Source organism: Camelus bactrianus, chromosome 1, assembly GCF_048773025.1.
Source record: "Camelus bactrianus isolate YW-2024 breed Bactrian camel chromosome 1, ASM4877302v1, whole genome shotgun sequence".
In the NCBI taxonomy this organism is placed as follows: domain Eukaryota; kingdom Metazoa; phylum Chordata; class Mammalia; order Artiodactyla; family Camelidae; genus Camelus; species Camelus bactrianus.
The window spans coordinates 44,901,130-44,928,622 of record NC_133539.1 but is presented as its reverse complement, the minus strand read 5'-3'; the positions used below and the strand labels follow the sequence as shown (position 1 = coordinate 44,928,622).

Sequence of the window (27,493 nt, the reverse complement as noted above, 5' to 3'; positions counted from 1 at the left end):
GCAGTGTAGTACCTACCACTTATCTCGTCTGCCTCATCGTGTTCTGGAATACTTACTGAAATGAAAAATGTTAATATGAAATTAAAAACAAAATTTGTTGATATATGAAAGTCACCTTTACCATTATAGTATGATGTAATAATACTCAAAGATAAAATATCTATTCTACGGCTAAGGGTAGAAAAAAACTTACATTTAATAGAGCGTGAACTTCCCTACAAAGAAATTAATCTTGTTTTAAAGAAAGGAGAGTAGTTAAAACTGCAGATGTATTAACCTACCATAGAAAATTTCACAACTGACAAGCTATAGTGTTAATCTGAAATCCATATTAATTTTCCCACTATCTACCACCTCCCAATAGGACTTTTTTGAGAGAAGCAAGTTGCAACATATGAAATCTACAATGCAGTATTTCTCAACTTTTCTCCAATCTTCCTGCCTCAGTGGAGAATTTATCTTCATCCTCTAGTGTCAGGGACTTACCACTAGAGACACTGTCAAAGTGGTTGGGGTGGAGGTTAAAACTGGGGATGTCGCAGACAACATATATGATGCTTGTATAAGCCCCCCAAATGACTCTGATAGTTCTATGTTCTTGGCCATTTTAAGAATTGCCACTCTGATGGATGAGGATACAATGTTAAACTAAACAAATATTCTTCTATGCACATAGGCTTGCATGAGAACTTTACCAGTGATGTTTGTTAAATGCCAATTCCTAACCCCTCCTCATACATACTATGTTAGACTTTCAGGAGGTGCTCGTTGAATTTGAAAGTGACAGTATTAAATGCTGATCATGCCATCGCATGGTCTAGAGAACCACTATTCAACAAGCTAGAATATAAAGAGAGACGTGTTCAGGAAGAAAGGATAAGTTCTCTTTCTTGGTAGGACAAATCAATACTTGCTGAATTGAATTCAGAGAAGTCAATGCTCCTATTTTAGAGTTAAATTTTTTGGTTTTTTCCTCCTGTCAATCCAACATGTTTTTATATTCTAGTCATATTGTGTTAAGGACTATTATCTTTAGACAATCATTTTCTCCTAGCTCCCACTAATTCCTAGCCAGTATATCTCTATCCTGTGTCACATACAGGATTTCCACTAACTGAAGAATAAAAGTTTGAAGGGTCAGTTAGCATCCTGTCCGGCACTGAGCGTCAGTCTAGGCTAGCCCTGATTTATGGCTGGCATGGCAATAGGAAGTATTACAGAATTGAAGATGAGAGATAATTTCAAATTAAATGAAACTGTTTTCAGAAGAAACTCCTATTGGTATCCATACTTTGATTTCAGCACCGACAAATTTTTTTATTACTTTCTCTGAGTTAATCTCATTTGTTTCATTTTTTAATCTATGATTCAAACATAATATTCAAAAGCATCAACTTTTGAAACCAGAATTAATAAATTCTAATATCAGTTTTGCTATCAATTTGCTGAATGACTTTATGCATGTGGCATTCCTATACAAAATAAGAATGGATAAATACCACAAAGAGTTGAAATGCAAAATAGTAGGTTAAAGGGAATTAAAAATTTTTTCAAACTTAAAACTGTTACTTAAATGTTTTAATATAATCTTTGAATTATCTATACTCTGAACATAAAACTTGGATTAAATAAGAACTCAGGTCTCATCCTCTGTTGATCTTGGGAGATATTCCTGTACAAGATAAAATCTCTGACTCATAACACATGAAATGATTTAACTGTCAAGACAAGGATTGCACAATGGACACCAGGAAAAAAAAAAGAGAACCTTATGATGATGATACCAAATGCAAAATAAATAAATAAAACTTACCATAATGCAGTACAGGAAGATGGAACTGAAGATTTTAAACTAATGAAGAATAACTTCAAATTTTCTTACTTTTTTTTTAATGCCAGAAATGAAATACTCACTAGCAGAGACATTCAAGGAGTTTACTGTTCTCTCCAGCTGGTTTTCTGCTGTGCAAGTTAATGTAACATTCTCCTCAGGGGAAATGATAATTTTACTATAATACCTGCCATTGATATAAGGAGATTCCTCTGTCTGAAAACAGAAAAGGAAAATAGATTTAGAAATGGAAATGGACTGAAAACATGGGAAAGAGTAATAGTGAGTGAAATAGGGTAGATGCGGCATTCTGTCGTGCGAGCTGGCATTCAAAGGTACACGTGAGGTTATAGGTAAGGTCAGCTGAGGTTTATAACTACAGCAGGGAGGAAAAAGAGTAATGAAGCCATAATTGGATTTCTGTTTATGCTTCTATTGTTAATTTTCTAATAATTAAATTAATTAAACTCTTTTTCAAATAGATGCTCAGGTTAGTTAATATTTTGGCATGGTAGTACCTGTCTCAAAATAATTAATTAGTGACTAATTTGTCACCAGTTTTCTCCTAATAAACTTATGAATTTGATTCTACTTGTCAACTGTGTCATTGTTCTTCACTGCAGGGGTGAATTCCTTTATCTTAAACCGTGATATCTAAGAGCTCAGGCAGGCCTGATTTTTCCATGGGAAAAATTGGACTATTGTTTCCGTAATTTTCTTGAGTTAAATACAGAGGATGGGTTCTTTCTGAGTGACTGGTAAGTTCATTCGGCTTTTGTGAAGTATTAATGAGGACAATCACTGCCATTTAATTCCTGCAAACCCAAGAGACAATTCACTGTAATCTCTCCGCCAGGACTTGACTCCTCAGCCCACCTCCACTAACGCAAGCACGCACTTGTATTCCTTTCTCAGTCATATTACACGCACCACATCCTGTATTGTCCTCTGCTTTCTCCTCAACTGCATTGTACAGGCCTTGAGGACAGGAGAGAGCATCCCGCTTAGGGATACCCAGGGCAGGGGCGGGGCAGAAGTATCAGTAGTTGTGAAATAATAGATTCACCATGTGATTGAGGAGGGAACAAATAAAAGATTTTAGATGGATCAGCATAAACCTAGGACAAGAAAAATAACATATCACCTAGTGGGCCAGAATCAATCCTTCTCCTTGACAATGAAGAATGGCATTATTATTTTTATCCTCAGAGTAAGTTCACCTGCCATTTTTCCACTTCCCACTAGTATTTTTCATATGACTTTCTCACGAGTTTTTGTTTTTGTTACTTTTATCCCTACAAAATATATTTGCTCATTTCTAGGATGGCCTTTTAAATCTTTGAATCTTTTCATTGATTGATTATTTATTTTTCTATTTTCTCCGTTTTCATACCAATACCAAAAGGTTCTCTTTTGCTGTAATTATTACTTATTTGAACTAGATAGCAAAAAGAATAGAGGAGAAGAGAAACAGTCATGTTTGAGGCTAAAAAATAGATCTGTACATTGTTAGCAATTCAGGTGGTTCAGGTCTTTATTCTGACTCAAGAAAACTGCATTTCCTTGGTGTGAAGGGGCCTTCTCGCCCTGCTCATGCATGTTCTGTGGCTTGTGTGTCCCCATCACGCATGACCAAATCAGGAGGCATTTGCTTCAGGTGTGTCCACTCCTTTGGGGACCTTCCATCCCTGGAGTTATGCAAATACGTCTCCCCGCCCATAGGTGAAAGAACCAGAATTCACCTTGCTCTGCAAAGCTACACTGTGGAAGCTGGACCAGTGGCCCAGCTTCCCTGGACAGAGAAAGAGTGGGCATTTTAACTTGAAATTGCAGCTCTGGTTTAGGCATGCCTTCTCAGATATCAGCTGGGTCCAAAGCTGGGAAGAAGGCAGCACAGAAGATTCAAATAACCAAATGGCACCTCTAGGTGTTCCTGAAGAGTTTTTAAGTGGCTCCACTGAGAATAAGGTCATGAAGACTGTTGTAGGGAAAATGGAATTAATAAGTATGTCAGTACCCTGAGCTGATTGGCAATTTTCTTCCTTTTTCTTCTTATTGAAGTATAGTCAGTTACAATATGTCAATCTCTGGTGTACTGCACGATGTCCCAGTCATGCATATACATACATATATTCATTTTCATACTCTTTTTCATTAAAGGTTATTACAAGATATTGAATATAGTTTCCTGTGCTATAGAGAAGAAATTTGTTATTTTAAATCTAGTTTTATATAGCCACTAGGCTAATATTTGCAAATCTCAAACTCCCAAATTTTTCCCTTCCCACCCCTTTACCCCCAGTAACCGTAAGATTGTTTACTATGTCTGCGTTTCTGTTTCTGTTTTGTAGATGAGTTCATTAGTGTCTTTTTTTCGGTTCTACATATGAGTGATATCATATGGCATTTTTCTTTCTCTTTCTGGCTTACTTCTCTTAGAATGATGATCTCTAGTTCCATCCATGTTGCTGCAAACGGTATTATTTTATTTTTTTAAATTGCTGAGTAGTATTCCATTGTATATATATACCACAACTTTTTTATTGACCAGCAATTTAATGGGATTACAGCTCTGAACAGTTAGTGATAGGCCAGATTCTCATCTTTTTTCTTTTTTTTTTCTTTTGTCAAAAAGAAAATTACTGGTAGTGTTCATAAGTTCTTCGCCCTTTACTACCACTAAAATGTTGTGACAAAGGTACAAATATTACTGTTTGGTTCATGTATACTTTGTTCAGCAGGAACCATCCTAGACACTGCATATTTAGCTAGCCTTACTCTGGCCTGGGCCCTGGCACACACCAATCAGACCATATGTTCACAGTGACTGTGATCTTCCCCACACCCCAGAGCCCAGTTTCAAGATTAAATATCCCTTAATGTGTGTAAGTGAGCAAAGTATAAGTGAGGCCACTTATGCTCAGATGTGGAAGTTCATGAGGCAGAAAAGTGTATACCATAATGTTTTCATCACTCCAGTTTCAGGAATTAATGACCATGGAACAACACCTAATTTATATTCTTTAAAAAACAGACATTGACCACAACATAAGGATTCTTCCATTTGCCATGGCCCTAGTATTTTAAGTCTCTCTTTGAGCCATGGTCTTCCTTTGGGAAAATTAAGAAGTTAATAAAAGCTTCTTCTGAGAATGTACTGTAGATCTCATGTTGATAACAAGCTACCCTACAGTTTAGGTACATAAATAAAACCCCACGTTGGACTAAGCACAGCACATAACAAAAAGACAAATACTTGCTTGGTTTATGACGCTTCCGCTGCCAGTAATTGTCCATTGTATAGCTGGTTTCGGAAAACCTTCCACGTGGCAGATTATTGTTTTAGACAGTCCACTGGGATCAGTTTTCTTTGTCATTTTGATTTGAGGTTTTCCTACAATGTCATTACAATTAAAAGAAGATGTGGAACCCAGATCATGAAAGCAGATATTAAATTCCCAAAGAAAAATTTGAATTGGTGCTCACGTATTTTATTACCTTCTACAATCAGAGTCAATGACTCTCTTTTCTTTAGTCCTTCAACCTCTTGCAGAGCAGTTTCACAGACATAGTTTCCAGCATCCTGATAATGGAGACTAGAAAATGATGGGCTGGATCGAAGCTTGATGTTATCCTGATTAAACAAAAAGTTAATTACTTCACATGGCACAATTATAACTCTCACTGTATTTATTATATAATAATGAAGTCTGAAATTATTCTTTTGGGTCTAATGAAAATGAAAGCTTCTTTTACTTAACTTCAGATGCTTTCAAAAATAGATTTCTTTTTTACTTTGTACTTTGAGAGTTAGACATAACAGAGTTTTATTTCTGACTCTTCCATTTAATGAATTTATAATTTGGAACAAATTTGTAAACTTCTGAGATTTTTATTTCTTTATTTGTAAAACAATATAACGTGTTTACATTAAGGAAAGTTCTCTGTTGACAGCACCTACTCCTTGTAGTAAATGTAGATGAACTTGGATTGACAGACATTGGAGATTTGTGCTACATAATCAATGATGGGTATAAATACCTGAAAGTCACTTTATATGAGACAGTTATCAAGACAGGGGCTCCATTACAGAGCCATGGCAATTAGGACAAAAATGCTTTTTAAAGAAACCTTTAACAACAGGTTATTATCCTAATTTCTATGAAAAAATGAAATGCAACATTTAATTATGAAAATCATTTGATAAACAAAAAATAATGCTGTTTTACCAGGAATTGAAATGCTCCTAAGAAGATAACTAAACACAATTCTGAGATTATGTGGTCTTTGTCCACTATGATTTCTTCTCCATTTCCATCAACTAACCAAAGGCTGGGCAATACTGATCAGCACTACTGACATTAGATATTCAATTAACAACAGTGACTTCAGCTGATGTGCAAATTGGTTTAGCCAAGTAAACTGTTTCTCTAGTTTTATAATAAACACACTCTGAGTGTTCTTATGCCTAGAATTTGTCTAGCCTTCTGACCACTAACTACTACAAATATATCAGGTTAAATATGCACTCCATGGAGTGACACTTTAATTATGACTGAATAAGAAGTTGTGATGAGGCTGTGGTTAAAAGAACATGAAGTAAGAAACTGAGGCTTAAGAGTAAATTAACAAGTAACAGAGGACCCAGCGTTAAAAGAGATCAAAAAGCAATACAAGATCATTTATACTTTCATCAAGAAGAAACTCTAGCAATGAATTTCTCCACAATTGTTTACAAAGATAATTCTTGTCAACCCCCATTTCAGGCAGTTTGTATATGTTTTGTCAAGACATCACTGGTTAAGTGTTTCTGTTACATGCTGTGTTCCCGTAATAAATGGACTGGGTGTTTAGATATGCTCGCCAAGAGTCTGAGCGAAGGGAAACATAGTTACAGCCAGGCGCTTTGGTGATAATCTTGTCTCAGATCACCCATTACCAAGCCATACTTTCTCACTCTAAAAAGACAGCGATGAGTTCCCAGGTAACGTCCTACATTTCAGATGATTACAAGACTATACGCACTCACCCAGGAAATACAGACTAAGCGCCTACTATGTTCCGGGTGTTCTGCTATGGCCCAGGGGTGAAAAGAGATCCCTACCTTCAAGGAGCTACTATTTCAGTGGAACCCACATTCAGACACTTAAGATCAGTTTCAGTAAAAAGGCAGAAAGTTATGTGACTAGAGCACAGCATATTTCTGCTCGGTGAGGCCCGAGCTCAAGTTTCCACTCTGTCACTTACGAGCTTTCTGATTTCTCTTCCTCAGCTTCTTTTGAATAATAAATTGTCCCATGTAAACACACTAACATTGTGTTTACAACACTGTAGGTCAAAACACATTGAAAATTGTTAACCCCTAAAATATATAACTATATATGTGTGTATCCATACAAGACAATATTACTTAGTAGCTACACATAATTAAATTAATGCCCCAAATGAAGTTTCAGAGCATCAATTATGAATGCCATACCGATACTGAATACCTCTAAGATTTTGGTGTGATATGATTTGTATTAATATAATTGGAGTATGAGTATGGGTGTATAAACATACTACACATGAATATACATAATTGGATATAGTATATGATGCAAAAGAAGCTAAAAAGGAATCAGTCCAAACAGTGGAGTATTATCAAGGACTGTTACTCACCTTCATCCATACCACAGTCGCGTTCCTACTAGCAGATATTGTGCATGACACGGGCAGGGCATCGCCGATCTGCTTGGTCACTTCCCCACTTGGGTTTAAGGACAAATCCAAATCTGTGAAGCAGAAGATCTGCTTGAAATGCAAACTCCAGAAAGTAAGACAGGCAAAATATTTTGGAGGAAAAATAAAGATGAAAGAAAAAAAAATCCTTCCAACTGCACTTGAAATTCAGAAGTGATTTATGTGACTGAAATAACTCAACTGTAGCATAATCAGTCTAGTTTTTCAAGCCAGCTTTGAGACCACTTTGGACAAGTGAATGGTCAGTCTAATTGATTATACATTTATTTGCAGTTAACATGATTGATGTTTTGACTGCATGTAAATATTCACCTGGGGTCTATTACTTTAAGAAAAAAATTCTTAAATCACTTCTGGAAGAAAATAAAGAAAGATGATGACTAGGTAAATATTATAAAAAGAGTTGATAAGGCATACTACAGGAAAATCAAATCTATTTAGACAGCAGGTGATAAACTGGAAAACCATGAAGTAGTCTCTGTGTTTCTTCAGAGAGAACTGACTATAGCAGCTAGATATTTTTCAAAAATGCTATCTGATTTCTCATGCAGTTGAAATTTTAAATCAGATTTATTGTTAAGCACACTGTCAGCAGATAATCACTTAAAAAAAACAGAATATAAACACATCTAAGGAGGTATAATCTTTCAGATGGAAAGTAATTTCTATAAAAATCTTACTGTCATAGTATGATCTATATGAGGAGAGTCCAGTTTAATAGAACAAACACCTATTGTACAACTACTATGTCCCAAGCACTGACAGGAGATGAATAACGAGCCTACAATTTATAATCCGAGGTAGCGGTAATACGCACTCAACTATGTGACGATACTACGTAGCAGCATGAAATCAGCACCTCGCAGCGAATGTGCTATAGATCAGGAGCTCAGTAAATATCTGCTGAAAAACTAGAGGAAGGGCTACAGACAAGAGGTATGAACAAGGGCTTATGGGAGTGCAGACTGGGTTTCAGGGCAGCAATGAAGGCTCTGTAAGGGAGGCACCATTTGTCTGTGGCTCCTAAGGGTTAAGAAGGGCTTGGATAAGAGATGTCAGGAAAACTTCTCCACGTAAGCAAAAGCAAAGAGATGAGAGCGCGTGGCAGATTTCACAGAGGTGAGCAGTCTGGTGTGAATGGTTAGAGCACAAGGAAGATAAACCGATACAAGTAATTAAGGCCAGACTATACAGGGTGGCACTTGCCTTACTAAGAGATGGGACTTCATCCTATGGCAGTGGGGATTTGCTGTCGCCGCACCCTGTGCTTCCCCTTGGTTTTACGTTACAATGGCAGTTTGTTGATTGTCTGCAACATTATTTTTAATGTTCTTTCTCTCTGCTAGGCTGTCAGCATCATGAGGGTAGGGACTATGACTTGAGTTGTCACTGTGTCTCCACAGTGCCTGCCACATTGTAGGCCCTCAAAAACTACTGTTGGATGGATGAAGGGAAGAAGTGGGCTTCTCATTAATATTAAAATATGCATCATCTCATAGAAAAGTGGAGTTTCCTCAAAAGATTTGATTGAATTATATTTAGGTGAAAATTCTATTTAAGGCCAGTGAAAGCTTTTATTGGCTGGAGAGTTAACTTGCCAGTGAGAAAGAATCTACATGAGGGTAAACTGGCAGAGGACTGGCAGACCCCGGTCAGCAGCTCTGAGTCTGCGGGCTGAACACGTGGTGAGAGGACTGCTCTGCTAACATGTGCAAGTACCAGTTGGTTTTTCTCTACCCACTCCCTTTAGTCATCTGTGGAAAGGAAACTAATCTTGTTTTTAGAAAACAAACACACGATCAAGGATAAATCGGCAAAAGTGGATTTTTATGTTTTCATTTCATGTAATTTAGAGTAAGATCTTGTTTTACTTGCAATACTTATTCCAGGTTTTAAAGAGTGACATAGGCCTCAGAGCCCAGTGTTACCAGGATGTATTTAAATCCAGTTAAATGCACTGAAATTCAATTAAACATGCTTTTGTTTAATTTTTTTTTTTTTATCACAACAGTTCATTGAGGTACTACGAAGCATCAGCCAAGTTCTTTATCTTACTCTTCTGCTATCTCCCACCCTGCCTGATACACAGGTGCCACAAATGAGAGCCCTCTTCCTTTACGGCCCTGAACAGCTAGCATCTCTTAACCATAAGCTTATCATACTACCTCTAAGCACTGGATTATTGGCTCAAAGATCTTATGAACAATGATATCAGAAAGTTATTCCACACGCAATTCTATCTGCTGGTTATATTATTCCCTCACTTCACTTTTTTCCCCATGGAACAGACCAGATAAATGGTCCCATGACTGATGACTAGTCCTCAGAGGAAAAGGAGCACAGTTGTTACCCTGAGAGGTCACTGCTTTCTCTCTAACTAGCCCCTGATGGCAGACACACTCAGATCTGTTCAACAGGAATATGGAGCAAACAAAGAAACAGCCTGGCTGTGAATATTTCTTAACAGCCCACTGTCACCACAGGGCTCCCCAGGGCGTCCTCCCAACATCAGACACTCAAAAGCACCATCTGGTTGCTCTACTCCCCAGTGCACCTCCTCACATCTCCTTCAAAGTTTTAGCTCCTATCCTGCATGCTTTCCAAGCACTATGGGCAGAATTAGAACCATTTCCTCAGAATAGTTTCTAACATCTCTTTCAATTTTGAAACAAACCAACCCCCATATTCAATGGAATTGTAGTGGATCATGTTTAGAGAAACCTTATTGTAATGGATCATGTCTAGAGGTGTGGTTGGGTGCAAAGGACTTATTAGAAATCTGTCCTATAGCTCCAAGCAAGACTGACATTTGCTCAAAGCACTCTGCGTATTCTAGTGTCACCAGGGAGCAGTTCAAATTAGTTCCCCATTTCCACAATGCATCAGGTACATCCAGGAAACTGCCAGCAACTACCAAATAAAGAACTTAAGTAAAGTATCTGTTTTCTATGTATATTTTTTTCTGTCCATGGGAGTAAATATAACTTTTGGAGTATCTGGAGAATAAAAGTGGGTTGAAAGGTATGTTCAGGGTGATTCTGAAGAGATTCTGTTTCCAGAAATTTTCTATCCTATACAGAAGCCAACACATGACTTTTAATGGTATCTACCTCCTCCTCCAAAAGCTGAGTCTACAGTAACTTTTTGTTATCAGGTTTCTGTGTTAATAGTCTTCTGTAATTAAAAGTAAAAAAGATACTTAATCTACAATTTCTGGGCTAAATGCAAACCTGGTAACCTTCAAGAATAGCTAAATATTTTCTTAAAATATGAGTTATTTCTTTAAGCTGCATGCGAATATTTTGTTGATACCGCACACTGAAGACATTCAGAAAGAAGATGGAGGTTTATTGCTGCCAGAAGTTGCAGTTATTAGATTCATGCAAGATTTCAATATTGCAGTGCAAATCTGGACTAAAGTTGGGTTTGCTCTAATGCTTTTTAGTAAGTCTATTGAAATCATATTATTTAAGAAAAACACTAGCTGCAATTTATTTGAAATGATAGCTCAAGTTAGACCACGAGAGGCCTTTAAAGTGAAGTTGGCAATGAAGAATCAAGTGACTTACAGTGAACTGTGATGGCTGTTGAAGCAATCATGCTTTTTTTGTCTATCAGGGAGCATTTGTAGTCTCCTGTTGCATTGCGCCGCACATCTGTCAATGTGTAAGTGTTTGAACTTCTTATTCCTTCGGGCTGTCCCTTTTGATAGAGGCAAAATGTCAGATGATTACACTTGGTAGCTACAATAAGAACAGATGTAGTTCTTGATGAAAATGGCATTTTCTCAGATAAGAAAAAAAAAGGGAATGTGTTTCTTCGATTGGACAAATGAGAGTAGAGATTATATTAACTGATTCCTGGAAAAAATAATTGACATTTTGGTTCTAAGGAAATTGAGACACTAATTTACATTGTATTGATGACATCTATTTTATTGACAGTATGGCTTGTGTTTGAGTGTTGAAGCAGATTTTAAAAAAATGTGTAATATTTCATTTTTTTATATTTATCCCTTGCTTAATTTGACAAAAAGAATTGAGGCACCTGAAAAGAAAACATACCATATATCCAAATAAAAAAAAAGAAGGAAGGAGGGGAGGAAGGAAGGAAGGGAGGAAGGACGGGAGGGAGGGAGAAAGAAAGAGAGGAAAAAAAAAGAGAAAAAAGAAAAGAATTAATAACTAAGAATAAAAAGTATATAGATTAAACAGGAGTATATATTAACAAAAAAGGTAATTGTTGCTAAAACTAAGACACATATTTGGCTCTGTCATCCCTGATAACCAAGTGGAAATAAAATGATTTTCAAATTTTCATTTGCATATTAGACAAAAACAATATGTCAATTTATTAAGAGAAACAAAGTTTTCTGTCAACATTTAAGTATAAAAGAATCACTTAGAGTACTCTTCTGAGCGATGCAGTGGATAATATTCTTAAACATCACTGAGCAGTGCGGGAGTGGGGGGAACATCTGTGAACAGATCCCTGTGGTCAATGCAGTATAGAGATGTACATGGCTTCTCTCAGTGGAGGGAAATGTCAACCACACACCCGGGAGGCTGTGGGGAGCAAGCAAGTACCCTCAGACAGAGCTCTCTCCTTGTCTGGCTCCACAGCACTGTGACATCTAGAACAGATCCTAGAGGAATTTTCCAAATTATCCTCTAGACATCATTTCTTTCAGCTATGACATTGATAAAAGTTAAGAAACCGGCTCTTTCAGACCACATATGATGGTAAGATATAGCCCCTCGCTTTATTCTATCAAACTGAACATAATCTACAACAGAAATGTCCCTAGATCAGAGGTTCAGGGATGTGTTCACGAAGGCACTGTGGGTATATTTAGAATCCACATCAGACCATTTGCTGTCCTCATTCTTCATTTTATACTTGCCTGCTTCCGAAGAGCAGTCTTATAGTTCATTGGGATAATGAGACCTCAAGTTTCTACCATTATGGTTTCCTGTGATCAGCTCTTTTCCTCTTTGTCCCTGATTTCACTTAACACGGAGAAAAAGGGAAAGAGCACTGGCAGGTGCCAAAAAAACCTTCAAAGGACATTCCATACGTGCCCCTTGGTTCCAAGAATAACATCCTTTCTCACTTAAGCTGCCCAAGTACCTACAATTCTTAATGTCAAGTCAGCTGCCAGACAACAGGACAGAGTGAGAGTAGTCTAGCTGAAGTAATAATCCTGAAGCACTTACTGGTAAGTAAAACAAAAACTCCTCAGGAGGAGGGTTACCATTTCCTAAGCACTTAAGAGTGATGTTGTCCCCTTCTTTGATGGCATTTTTTGGTGGCAGCACTTGTATTGTCACCTGCTCGGTAGGATCTGCAAGAGGCAGAGACGCAAGTTAACAATTTTCATCAGGTACCCAATTATTCTGTGCATACAATGTAAATGACTAAATTATACACAATTTTCTCAAGAAGGTAGTAATGGTAATTACTTAAATGTATCTTTTTATAGAAGGATTGAAGTTAATAGCTACTTGCTATAACAAGTACTAATCTTGGTTAGAGCAAACTACAAAGAGATCCTGTTACATAAAAATCAATTTTTTCTTAGCAAAATGTCTTTACCTAAAGTAGGAATGACCCTAATTATTTTATGTGTAAAAGAACAGTAGGAAGGGTTCCACTGTATAATCTCATTACAAGGGCATTTAACTATATTATATGTATCTTACAGTTTGGAAAGACTGGAGCAGCTCGCAAAGTAGTTAAAATTATTAGGCACCCCTGTACTCATATTGCACAAGAATGCCGTGTATTAAGGAAAGAGGGACATGAACCAAACAATACCAGCAAGATGTTTGGCATGCAGAAGAGCAGATCTGCTTTCAAAAAGATGAATCCCACGAACTGAGAGAGACCTTTAACACAATCAACAGAACTGTAAATGTATTGTAATTCTTTTCTCTTCATTGGATCCAAGATGCCACTTTTATTCCATTTTGGTCATTTTTATGGAGAAAATAGGGCTAATGGGTATTCTTTAGTGGAGGCTACTGTGCAACAGTAGAATGCTAAAGAAATTAAAGGCTGGATACAGTGGACCGGGTCTAGCAAACAGGAAATAAAAGGAGGTGGTGTTGGCAGTTATAAATGACCCACTTTCTAATGTATCCACTTGTTATGCAGCTGGATGATACAATGAACAATGAATTTCGAAACCATATAATGACAAAGGTTTATTTCAGAGAACCTTTTCCATAAGACTTAATAATTATTGAGGCATGTGCCTATATTTCCAAACTGGCAGCACTAAAAATAATCCATCTAGGAAGAATTATTTTGCTATTAGCTAATAAAGCGAGACAAATAAGTGGTAGATTTTTGAGGCTTTTTTCTGTCTCTTTCAATCATATACTTACCTTTCTAAGATTAAAGTGCAGAAAAAACCCTCAAAGGGTTGTTATAGATTGCTTCTTTGACTTTTCTCCATGCTTGGGCATCTCTGAATATTTGCCCAGAATGTTCTGAGGCAAAACAGTGATTGGTTTAATATATTTGTTGTTCATTTTTCTGAATTTGCCTGAGGCAGTTCCCTGACTGGCAGTTTCCAGTAAAGTTGGAAAGTAAAAATAAAGTTTGTTTTTGGTCCCCTGCTGACCTTCCCTTTCGAGGCCTCCCTCCCTCTTTCCCGTGGTCCTTCCTTGCTAGCGTGGTCTGCTGCACATCACTGCCACACATCTCTAACTAGAGCTGACACCAGAATAGCGAGGAGTCATCATCGGTCTGACGTCCTGCTTTATTTCAAAACTCCCCTTCTCTGTGGCCCTCTTTCGATAGGCTCTGCTCTGTATTGGAGAGTTGAAGAACCAAACTGAAATCAGAGGGTTAAGGTAACGCATTTGAGTTTTAACAGTAACTTTCTGGATGCCCACTAATAATGCCTCCAACAAAACTAATGATCTCTTGCTCTCCCTTTGCCCCTGACTTTGAATTTTACTCTATTAGTATATCATCATTCTGCCAGTTCCTCTGGCGTTCTCCTTTGCCCTCTCTTATCCACTCAGTCACCCAGCCTTAATGATTAATCCTTATACTTTGTACATCTGATTCTCCCCTTCTATTCCCACTAACACTTCCCTAGCGCAGGCTCTAATTAATCCAAACCTGAAACATTGCCATCAGACTTCAATTGGTCCTTCACCTTGAGGCTTTCTCTTTTCTACTTCTTCATATATATTTTCTCCAAATCAGTTTTTGAAGTAGGCTTTGAGCATTAGAATGATATTTTAAAATCTTCATGCATTCCCAGCATGTATAAATTGAAATAAACATTTAACCTGGTGTCCACGATTGCCTTGAACCGAGTTCAGGTGAGAGTCTTCCATCTCACTACTCCATATATACATACCCAGTACATAATAACACAAATAGTCTACTCAATTTTTCTTTCTCCCATCTCTCCATTTAATCCTCTTGCCACTCATTTATTTATCTGTTTGGTTAATATTTGTTTTGTGTGGGCACTAAGTGCAGGAGTTATAAAATTGAAAACAGTGCATTCCCTGCCCTCAGTGAGCTTCCGGTTTATTTATGAAGACACAAAACTTAACAATTAAGACTGTACCAATACAAAAACTGCATAAGATGTATAAGCATAGAAATCGCTCACAGACCCACCAGACTGGGAAGATTTCAGTAGGAATTGGCCCTGGAGCTGGGTTTTGAAGAATAAGGAGGCATTTGCTGGATAATAAAGGTAAGACAGTGACAGCACATGGCCAGGCACGTACATCGTATTCTACAGGAGGACCCTGGAACCAGGACAGACTGTAGAAGGCAATGAAGGGATGAAGGCTGGGACTGGTCGGGACCACGGCTGCAGTGGACTCAAGGCATATTGAAATTGGAAGTGTAAAGATTAACCTGCGATATCTGGGGAGTCACTGATGAGTTTTGATCACAGCAGTAACATGTTCACATCTGTGCTTTAGAAAGATGTTTCTAGCAACAGCTGGCAGGGCAGTTTGGTGTGAACAGACAGGAATACTCTTTCGGAAATTACTGCAAAAATACTGGTCATGAGGAATGGTGGCATAATCTCAGGCAGGGTCAGAAGGCAGAATCAGATCAACACAGAGATGGAAGTGGTAGATTCTAAACAACTTCATTACTGACTGGATATGGTACGGAAGGAGTGGACCAGTGCATCTTTTTCAGGCTTTCCCAAGATGAACTGATCAAATTTCTTCTTCTTGAATGTACTTTCCATTTAGCTCCTCCTTCTCTTCTCTGAAGTCATCCTAGGACAGTGGTTCTCCAAGCGTGGTCCTCAGATGATCAGCATTAGCATCACCAGGGAACCTGGTGTAAATGCAAAGTATTGGGCCCCTCCCCACACCTACTGTATGAGAACACTTAGAGCTGGGTCCAGTAATCTGTGCTCTAACATGTCCTCCAGGTGAGTCTCACGCACACTGAAGTCTGGGAGTCACTGTCCTTGGACACCTGCGTTTTTAGGACTGTTCACTGAGTCCCTGTGGCACTTACCACTTGCAACCATGCAGTGACAATTGCCTTCTGATACGCGTGTCTTACTTCTCTATTGGAATAATAAACCCCTTAAATGTCAGACTATGTCTTAAACACTTTTAAGTCTCTGTCATGAAGCCTAGCACTACATACATTGTGCCTTCTCAAAAGCTGTGCCAAATGTGCCCTACACAGCCAGTCACAGGAAAATCATTTCTTTCTTATTCATCCAAGGACTCTTCCAACTGTCTGTCTCCCCATGTCTGATGCTCACATACATTCCCATTCTTCCTTAAGCCAGTTTCCCAATCCTTTTCACTCATCTTGATGTTCTTTCCTATCTTGTACTCCTGTACTTACACCAGAATAGTTTATTTTCAATTGAATATTTTTGAACAGACAGGATTCTGCTTTCACATACAGAAATAATAGTTTGATTTTAGATAAGCTGTATATGATGAAATCCTCTAAATCCCTGCTTTTAAATCAAGCTGAAACTTATTTACAACGTGTAAGACAAAACAACCCATTCTTGTTAGGGCAAGTGGAATTTCAGTTTTCCTCTTATATAAGGCTCTGTACTTTATGGAACCAAAGTAGATATGTAGCTGAGATAAAACCCTTTGAAGGCTCAATGGGCATTTCTATTCTTTCTCTCAAATAGGTGTAGAAGTACTGGGTCATTCTACAACATATGGCAGGACTGCGAGAATTTTTGATTCATTAAAAACTAATAATAACAAAATTTCCTTGTATCTTTCCCCAAAAGATATCTCTAGTTCTCTGTTTATGAAGTAATAATGATTATATAATAGTCACGACAATAGTACTTAATAACAAGCATTTAATGTGCTATATGTTGTGCTATTTTAGATTTTTTATTTCACTTAATCTCCATAACAACATCATGAGTTAAGTATTACATTTTTCTTATTTCAAAATAAGAAAACTGAAACCAAGAGGAGTTAAGATTCTTTTCTAGAAACACATAGGAACAGACAGCACTGGGACTGAGTTGCCAGCATCTTTGCTCTTAGTCATTTTGTTATCTTGCCTCCTGTCTTACAGGAAAGAGCATAGCATTGGAGAAGAGGACTCTAATCACGTTGCTGCAGCTAATTTAGGGCAAGTCTCTAGGTCTCACTTTACTGCTAAGTAAAATAATGGAATTAGATCAGATGATCAAGAAAGTTCCTCTGTCGTCTAATATTCTATGTTTCAAGCCTATGAAATAAAGTTAATCAAAACATGTTGGAATTCAACATTCTATTTAATTTATGGAATTGATCTCATTATTAAAATAAATCTCTTTATTAAAATGGAAATCCTATATCTAGAAAACCATCCAGTCATAAGCCTCTATTCATCTGTCATTCATTCAGAAAACCATCAGATGGCATTTTAAACTCCTACAAAATCCATGGCTATGTGCCAGGGCTGAGGACCACCAGAAGAAATCAGACTAAGTTAGAAATCTTGTGTTTAAGGAACTTAGTGTCTAGAGGAATACAGAAGAGATGATTATAAATAGCAAAGTGGAGAGTGAAATATATAAGTTGGGTAGGTATTTTTTCTATAGGTCTTGCAAAGAGGAAGAGATTATTTGGGTACCATGGAATAGGGATGGGTGTTTGGAAGTAGATCCCAAAGAGCTTTTGGATTAGGACTTAAAATAGCATTTGAATATTTTTTTTCTAATACATTAAAATTGCATAATTATATATTGAGTTACTTACAGTAAATATCAAAGACTGCTTGATCAGAGTAAACTGTTTTCTGGCCAGTGGGTCCATAATATGTCACAGAGCAGGTGAATGGCATTTGTATGTCAGCCTTGGTTGTCTTGTATTCCAGAGATGAAGTCATGGTATAGAGCTGAGTTACTGGGTCCATTTGCTTCTTAAAAATTATGACCGCCGCTGAAGAAAATAAAGAACACTAACGGTAGGACCTTTCATCGGAAAATCACAGCCCTTAATGAAATGTCACAACAACTTTGAGAAGTGGTTTTGTCCTTACTGTATTTAACAGGAGGGAAAATTGACATGTAGTGAGGTAGATGTCTTTTCAAAAGCATGAATCAGACATGGACAGAAATAGAATCCTGGAATTCTACCTCCCACTCACTTTAATTAACTTCTAGAACATACCATATACAGAAATAATTTTCTCTGCTCTTGATTCTTCTGCACAAAGTCTAAAACGGTGTCTTGGTTTTTTTTTTTTTTTAAATCCCTTAATGATTTAATGGATACTTAAAGTAACAAAGTATAGAGTCATAGATCAAAAGAGGGCCACACATTTAGACTCAGGATAGTCTAAGGAATGCTTAGACAAGAGAAAGTCAAAACAGGTCATCTGAGTTTATTGCCCACTTCCTGCTCACCTCCTTCAACGGGTTGCAGCACTTTTCCATTCCTGTACCATGTGATGTTGCCATCTGGATAACTGTCTTTTGAAATGCACTCACCCAACTGCAAAATAAAGAGATAATATTACAACTTTGGTTCCATCAGGGGTTGCCCATTTCAAAGCCCCAGGCTCCTCAAGCGATGCAGAGTTATTCCAGTGGTTCCCTGATCCATTCATTTTCCAAGCACTGACTAAAGACTCTTGTATAAAAACAATGTCTTGTACTTAAAATCATGGTCTTGTCCATTTTAAAACAGATGCAATAGATGCTGCCACCATTAATAAAGTCACATTCATTTAAAAGCATTACCAAATTCATTTCAACAGTATTTGTTTTTAACATTAACTAAATAACATAACTACATTAACATTGGCTATTACCTTGGTTTGCAAATCTGTGTATGCAAGAATCATTAATGGTGTTAAAATGGGGCTGCTTCCCCAGCTTCATGCTGTGTATATTTCAGACAACACAGACTTACCACGCTCTATAGTACCCACCACTTTCCTTCACAGGTGTTTTTAATTGTTAGTGTTTATCAAATAATATTATGCAGTCAAATTTAATCTGATTCAAAGAACTCTGAATCTGCCTTTTCTCCCAACCGAGGAAAATTTGGGTATTTTAGCTAGTGAAAACGAGATGATTAATCAAGGGATGTGCTCCTGTATAGGACTCCAGTTTTATCCCTCCTTCAATACAGACTTCCTTCAAACCTCTGCTACTGTGATTGTTCAAATCTCTTATCCCTTTACTTCAACTTTTCAGTAGTTTAATTTGTCCATAAGAATAAGACCACACATTACATATGACAGACGGTTTGTCATAATCCAGCCTTTCTTTAACTCTCCAGATTTATCTCTTACTGCGCTCACTTGCCCACTGGCTGAACACCCCCAAATCCAGCAATGCAAATAATGGAATGTTTCCCAAATGCCATTTTCTTTTACATCAAATTATTTCATATTGTTGGAAAGCCCTTTATACCTTGAGTCTAGAGAGAATCTACTCATGTTATTCAGTTTATTCAAACAAGAAAGACCTATGCCTTTTTTACTCTTTCCTCCCGCCTCTCCCTTCAGAAATGACAACACCTTCGTCTGTGTCATCACTCTACCTTGTGCAGACTTTCTGACTGGCACCTGGAACATTGTCAACTCCACAGAGCAAAGTCTATCAAATTTGTCCTGGCATCTGAGGCCAGGAGAAGGCATTCAACACCAGGCTAAGTAAAGGTTATTAATCAAAACAAGTTCTTACCTTTTTCAGCTGCTCTGTTTCGAGAAATGGGGCTTTGCTTACAATTTCAGGTTTAGATGGTTGCTCTAAAGTTAAGTAGAGAAAGATTTTAAGTACCCATGGAAGAAGAAAATGGATGTTTGTGATTTGGTTCATAGAAAAATAATTTGCTTACTCAGAGTAGAAAAATCAACAACAAAATAAAGAACAGATTTCCCATATAATCTATAGTTAAGAAATCTGATTAGTCTACCCCTTTCAAATATTTGTTTTATTACATTAAATATTATTTTAAATGCTTATTACTCCTTTGAATAAAATATTGGTAATGTTTTCTGGATGCTTTATAAACAGTGTGCATCGGTTTTATAGTAAACAGAGGTTAATGTACTCAAGAGGATGTATTATCTGCAAATGATTACCATGTGCACTTTCTACTTAACAATTTCCAACTCCCTAGATGAAGACCTGAATCCACATAAAACCGAATCACAGGGGTGCTTATTTAAAATTATTTCTGAGTCCTACCTGGCCTACTGAATCAGAATATCTGGGGAAAATCCTGTAAATCTACTTTTTAAAAACAAGTTCCATTGGGGATTCTTGGACACGGTGGAGTTTAAGAATCACTGCTCTAAAATCATAGGAAACACAGAGTAGTTAAGGGATGTAGGAGCCCAAGCCTCCTAGGTATCTCAAACTTTACCTTTTAAGTGAACTTACATCATGAATCTATAAATGTGAGGAAATCTTTCAAATTTGGAACCTGAGATAATGGACAGAAGCATTTTAAACATAAGAAGTTCTGTAAGCACAAATTCTAGTAAAGGCTTCAGGAAAAACTGATTACAAATTGCAGCAACAAGGTAACATTTAAACTTATTTTAACTTATTTTATTCTTGGCTACTTGTTATCTATCATTGATGGATTTTTTTTTTTACTTTTTAATTAGCTTTAACAATTAGTCTATAGAAAATGGATATTGCCTCATTGTCACTGATTTTTGTGAGTCTCATGGAGAACTATTCCATTCTCAAACAAATAGGCAAAATAAAAACAATCAGCTATTCTTTCTTTCATAGTCTTATTGTCTACCGTCTCCATACTTTTAATTTTGATTATCAAACTAAACTGGCTTTTATATAATTTTACTCAATTTGAAATTCAGTTATCAGACATGTTAACTACCCAGACCATCAGGGAAACAAAGATGAAGACAAAATGTTTTTGGAACAGCAAAATGGGTATCATTAACCTATATGCAAAAATAATGTAAACTTCAGGTTAACATTCAGAGTTACTTTCTCCTGTGCAATTATTTTATATTAGAAATCAGAATAATGAATAATAATAGTGAATCTGCCTATGTGTTGAACTCGCACTTTAATTATTGGAGGGCCTATTGACTATTAATTCTAGAAATATGATTCTCTTAATACAGTCTCTAAAGAGGGGTTATCTATATTCTAAACACACAGATGAGAAAGAAAACGTAAGAAAGATTTTAAAAATGGAAAAAAGAAATATAAAAACATAGGCATACCATAGACAATTACATTAAGACAAACAAGAAGTGACACCTGGCTACCTGATTGTTAGAAATGTGACCAAGAAATTAGAAAGAAAACTGACAAAATACTCAAAATAAGTAGCAACTTCTGGGAAGCTTATGGTGGAGGACTAAAGCCTTCTAAATATCAGAAAGTGTTGATGTTATTTACCACTATTTTAATATAACTTCACATTAATGTTCATTATTACAACTCTGAGTTACTGATAAAACATTAAATTCTTTTAAGAATTCTTCAGCATTCAATGTTTTATGGCAAATGTCTAATACATTTGAGAGAGGACTGTATTCAAAAGATTTAAACAGAATGAAAATCTTGAGTGACCGAAGTTCTCTGGGAACTAAAATCAGTTATTCAGTGACACCTCCATGAGAACCGAGGAGAGGTAAGATATTAAATTAATGTATGTGGTTAATCAAGAACGAAGATGAACAAGAAAAAAATAGTTTTTTGTTTCTTCTTCAGTAATATCTATGCCTGGAATATATAGAGAGATTTGAAAAACCTTCCCCCAAATCACACTCTTAACACAAAGCGTGGGTGAGCAGTTTTGTTAAGTTGCACTAATTTCTAGTTCACCAAAATCAGATATCAACTCAGTTGGACACATACTCACTTCCTCTAATGTAGAATATATTCCTCTTCTTTGATTTACAAACCCTGTGATGTTTTATCAATGCACATAAAATCATAAGTACTGATGTGTTACAATTGTTGGTCCTTCCCACATAGCCGCATGTGCCTTGTTTCAATAAATGCTTCCTAAAATTTATTCTTATTTCAATAAAATAGAACTGTAGCAAACCCAAGGAAACCTGATGAAAAGATGCTGAAAATTTAGTCCTCTTTGTAGTGTTATTGATTTTTCTATTTAGAAAAGAGTCATAGCAGGTACTGTGGAAGTAACGGTAATATCTATTGCATTTCTCTTGAGATATTTTCTCCTCAAACTTTTGTCTCAAACCCTCTATATTAAATACATACTTTGTATGTAATTTTCTCTTATATTAGCTTGTAACAATCAATGAGTGTTAGAGGACAATAAAAGAGGACACATACTATTTTAGCAAAATTGCATATTGATTCAAAGTGTTTTAAAAAAAAACTTCGTGAATTATGTCTTAATATGACTCAAGGATTCATAACCAAGTGCAGAATTGAAAGCAAAAGTCATGCCCCAAATTTATTTGCATTATTAAAATAATTTTGTCAAGGGTTTCATAGCCAGGTGAAGATGGAGTGATGAATGCAAAACTGCTCTATATCACCCACAATGTACTAAAGTTATTATCAGAAACCACGCAGAGGACAGCTGTTTGACATGGGAGGAGAGCAAGAAAGCACAGGTGCACTGTGCACTGAGTCGAGAGGGGTCCTCTCGGTACTTTGTCAGCAATCACCTCGTGACGTACTTTAAGTAAACCACTGTGAGTGTGAAATCGTAGTTTATTGTCCTCATGAGATGGGAAAATGAGATTTTTTTATATTTAAAGAATCAAAATAAAATATACAGTGCAGATCCCATTGGTTAAATAGTAAATTTATTTCTGCTTACTTTATTCCAAAAACAAGTTACTTGCAGTTGGAAGTTGAATAACTTTCACAGGGAGTGTGGGAGAAGGGATCCTCAGTTCTGATAAATCAATGAGAACAGTCTCCAGATGAAAGCTCTGAAATAACTGGGTGAAGCCAACCAGAGCACTGAGAACAGAGCTGGTTGGTTCAGGTGTACAGCAGGCTCCAAGTCATGGCAGCAGCCTTCCTTTAATACCACAGACACCCAAGCAGATAATTATGTTGCACTGTGGTTGGCAAATCCTATTTTTTTAGAGCTAGAGTCCATCTCTTTTTGTTTGTTTGTCTTTCTCCTGAACAAAATATCATGAACAGAATAGCAAATGCTATTTTTTTAGAGCTAGAGTCCATCTCCTTTTTGTTTGTTTGTCTTTCTCCTGAACAAAATACCATGAAATATTCAGTGGGTAGAATTCTAGCTAATTGAGTAGAGGCAGGTCCTCACCCCGCTCAGCCCTCTTCATTAGCTTGTCAGGAGGATCCTTGGAACAGAGCGGGGAAACCACCGCCTAATCAAAGCACTCATTTACTGGTGAGGGGGGAACTGCAGCCCCAGACTGGTGACACCACTCATCCAAGGTCAGAATTAGCAGCGGATCTCACAGAGCCAGATCTCCTGAATGACCAGTTCAGTGATTTTTTTCCACTTATATCACTGACAGCCATTCAGTTCTAAGTCAATCTATTTGACTTCTAAGACTTTTGCACCATCACTGGAATGAATCTCTGGGAACTTTTAAAGTTCTCTTGCTATGGGATGGTTTTATTAACTTCAAATGTGTATTAAATGCAGACAGCAAATAGTTTGATTTTGATGCCATTCAACTACCAAAAAAAAAAAAAAAAAAAAAGCCATGTTGGTGACAAAGCATGTGACTTATTTTTGGAGTTGGGCTGCTTTATGGACCTGATTCCTTTTAACTGAGGTATAGCTTAAAGCCAAATAAACAAACCTACACTGGAGGTAATAAAGTCATCAGTCACGGCCTCTAGTTTGAATAAAAGCAGTGTGACTTTGCTCATGAGGAGGGTATTCTGCCACACGCGGATCTGCGATTAGCTCACTTTAACCGTACTTGTTCTGCGGTACACAGTGCCTGTTGCTAGGTGACTCGACAGAAGGAGACAGAGGATTGATTGACGAGCCTAGTAACTCTTAAGTGACGGCAGTATATACATGCAGAGAACGAAGCCTCCATGTCACAGCTGCTGTTTGCTTCACTAAAAGTGACCCAAAGTAAATTCATGATGTTTGAAAAATCAAAGCCCCTATACACTCTTGCAAACACGCCCTTTATCGTGAGCTGTGCTGTTCATCTAACTGGACTTGGAGGGTCCCACAGTTTCCAGGATAAAACCCCATTTTCATTAGTGTGTAACTTGTCTATTTAAATTATCCCTGGCTCAGAGCCTGGAATGCAAATTCCGTTTCTGAGAATCACTTTGTTTTCAATGACATTCAAGAAAGAAGAGGGTTGGGGGTGCTGATAGTATGCAGGGTGTGAGTTTGTTTTCACAATCATAGAAATCCTCTGTATTCTGAAACAGCTGACAGATTTAATTGAATTCGGCCAACTGAATTTTTGTTCAGTATGGTATTTTAAAAACTTACATTTTGAAAATTGTCACAAATGTTTCTTCTAAATGGAACAACCCGGATTTTCTCAACTTTCCTGTACACTGCCTTGATATTTGGTAATTTTAACATCGTAACAAGAGAAAACTGAAGGTGACAAATCAATACACATAACCTTTAGAGTGCTGTGACTTAATCTCTGTACCTCAGTACGTTCCTGTTGTATACTTCTATTTATGACGTCACGGCCTCATTAAAAAATTTTGGTTGCTCTCTTTAGAAAATGTTTCTAGCAGTGCATCATCCATCTTCCTAATAGCATCAAAGTGAAACAAAAGAAAAGAAAGGGAAAAAGTACATGGGACATTGGCAAATACAGGATGCAAATTATCTGGTGTGTTCAGTGTGATGGGACATGACCGGGAAAACCCTGGTACTTAGTTTGATTCATAAAATGATTGAGAAGAGTGGATGGCTTCTGGAAAGTGCCTTCTAAGCTGAAAGCTAATCAACTGAAACGTGTAATATGCTTTTACAAGGTTCTTCTGGAGAACAAAGGTTCCTTTGATAGTATAAGCACTCTTTGAATCCTTGTCAGGAGCCCACAGGAGCTTTGAAGTCCATATAAATGCTTAAGGGACCGTCCCAGTTAGCTGCATAGGCTATTACAAGAGAAACAGGAAAAATCCAGTTACTGGCTGGAGCAGCAAGGCCCTCTGGGTTTCTTTCTTCCCTGTTTATTTTAATAATTTCTAGGTGCTGTCAAGTTATCAGAAAGCAGAGGGGAAAACTGAAAATCGAGGTCTTCTTCCCCAATTAAAAAAGACAAGCATTCTAAAACTTTTGAGACCTATTTTTCTCCTTCTAATTTCTAAGATACAATGATGTAATGAGGGTGGGACTCTTTATTTGACTATTAAAAGATGAAGTGTTTTCATTCAAACTTCTCAAGTCATTCATCTGCATAGCCATTTGCACACTAACATTAACTATGTATTATCATTAGGCAAAGTAACTTGCAGTAATTACTCCAAGTTTCTCCTACAACCTTCTCTTCCACCCCTACTCTGTTTTTTCCTCTTGATGTATTTCACATACACACTCAGCGTGTGGAGAACTTTATTTCAGGGCAATTTTCTAAACTACCGGAACACTTTCAAGAAGTAAATCAGCAAACATTAAGCATTAAAGGTCAGGATATGTGTGTGTGTGTGTGTGTGTGTGTCCATATATATGTAGAAGGCTTATATCTCTTGCTTGTATTTTGCTATTTTTATATATCAAAAGACAATGTATGATTCAGCCTAATGTACATATATATGTAGGCATGATATGTATGATTCTGTGTATATATCATGTATCTGTGTGTGTGTGTGTGTGTGTGTGTATACATATATCACAGAACATTTATTTGTGCATGTCAGTGAAAGTAAATGTCATAGGCCAGGTTTCATTTAGTAGTACTTCATATCACAGGAAATTTCACCCGACAAAATGATAGAATATTCTTATAGTTCCTCACTGCAAAACTCCTATTCAAATTTCAAGGATTTTTGTTTTCCTCACTGACAGCATGCACGAGCAGAAGGAAGATCTCTAGAAGTCCTCTCACATAGACGCCTGCTGTGGAGACACCACAGGGTTCACAGCCTTCTTTCTAAAGAACATTTCCTAGCACCAGTCGTCAACCCTGCTTAGCAGCTGCACTGCGGGCTACTTACTGAACACCTTGACCACTGCAGGGGCCTCAAACACGTTGTCTTCCGTCACTAGCATGCACACAAATCTCTTTTCATCACTGATCCTTGCGTCGCTGATCGACAAGGTGTAGTTTTCATAGAGGCTCAATCTGTCTTTGTATTCTGGCACATCATCATACTGAACACTCTTCTTCATCGAGGACCTGAAGGCAATAAATACTGGGGAGCCATCCGGCTTTTCCTAAAGATTAAAATAATAATACATTTTTAAAAACAGGCGTATTCAGATGTCTCAGGATGACAACCAGAACAACAAAATTTCCTTGGCCATATTATTCCACCAATATTTGTAGTTCTGCCCAAGAAGAAGAATTTTGGATATGAGCCTCCCATAAATCTTTGGAAGAGAAAACTACTCTTCACAAGAGGAGAAGCCGTAAGTTCTTTTACTGGCATCAACTGAAATATAAGAAAATGAGAGGACAGAGCTTTAGGAATCTGAGCTTTTCTCGCATCTGGAGGACAGAATTAGTAACTGTTTTGAAACTGACAAGGGCTGGCCTTATGTCTGATATGAAAGAAGAAAATGGATGAAAACAAACCTATTAGTGTTATGTTACAAAATGATTTTCAGCTAACTATCACAGCAAGCATACACTTGAGCTGCAAACACTCATTTAAAAATCTTGGGCAATTATCTTCTGCATGTTCATTACTTTGATCTGCATACTTTAAACATCCACGCCTTTCAGAATTGACAGAGCTGACCTTTACACATAACACAGTTTAATGAGTCTTCATGGAGGAACAGTATTTGCCCTTGTGAAACGATCACGTCCATTAAGGAACAGAATCAGATTAATCACTAAAATCCATAGTTTTGCTACCTGAGTCATAAAAGTTAGCTCAAAGGGCTTTATATAAAAACTCATTCCAAAAGAAAACATAATCTGGCATACACAATTATGCCAGAGCACTGAGACACAGACTTCATTTCTTCCTCTGCTCCCACAAACATTCTCTTACCTAATAAGCAATAACCTAAAATAAGGGCCAATCTGTCTTCTATATGCTTTGCAAGGCCTTTGTTGATAAAATGTTTTAAAGTGCATGACAAATTCCAAGGTGCTATGGGGGTAATATTTTTAAAAATATATTAATATTTATACTGTTATGGAGTAAATATTTGTGTCCTGCCCCAAATTTATATGTCTAGGTCCTAATCCCCACTGTGATGGTATTTGGAGGCAGGGCCTTTGCAAGGTAGTTAGGTTTAGATGAGGTCACGGAGATGGTGCCCTCGTGATGAGATCAGTGCCCTTATAAGAAGAGGAAAAGACATTAGC

At 37.1% G+C, this 27,493-nt stretch overlaps 1 protein-coding gene across 2 annotated transcripts in view; it reads right to left on the bottom strand.

Moving 5' to 3' along the window:
• ALCAM (activated leukocyte cell adhesion molecule) overlaps window positions 1–27,493 on the bottom strand; it is a 184,566-nt gene that overhangs the window by 16,202 nt on the left and 140,871 nt on the right. Inside the window, exons 3-13 of one of the 2 annotated variants that reach the window (XM_074362723.1) lie at window positions 26,169–26,388; window positions 19,746–19,810; window positions 18,459–18,546; window positions 17,809–17,991; window positions 12,790–12,917; window positions 11,143–11,275; window positions 7,493–7,605; window positions 5,330–5,465; window positions 5,088–5,225; window positions 1,915–2,043; window positions 17–55 (exon numbers count right to left, since the gene is read on the bottom strand). In XM_074362723.1, the coding sequence (XP_074218824.1) occupies window positions 17–55; window positions 1,915–2,043; window positions 5,088–5,225; window positions 5,330–5,465; window positions 7,493–7,605; window positions 11,143–11,275; window positions 12,790–12,917; window positions 17,809–17,991; window positions 18,459–18,546; window positions 19,746–19,810; window positions 26,169–26,388 (1,372 nt within the window). The remainder of the gene's footprint in view (window positions 1–16; window positions 56–1,914; window positions 2,044–5,087; window positions 5,226–5,329; window positions 5,466–7,492; window positions 7,606–11,142; window positions 11,276–12,789; window positions 12,918–17,808; window positions 17,992–18,458; window positions 18,547–19,745; window positions 19,811–26,168; window positions 26,389–27,493) is intronic. The other variant, XM_074362732.1, reaches the window with a different exon arrangement.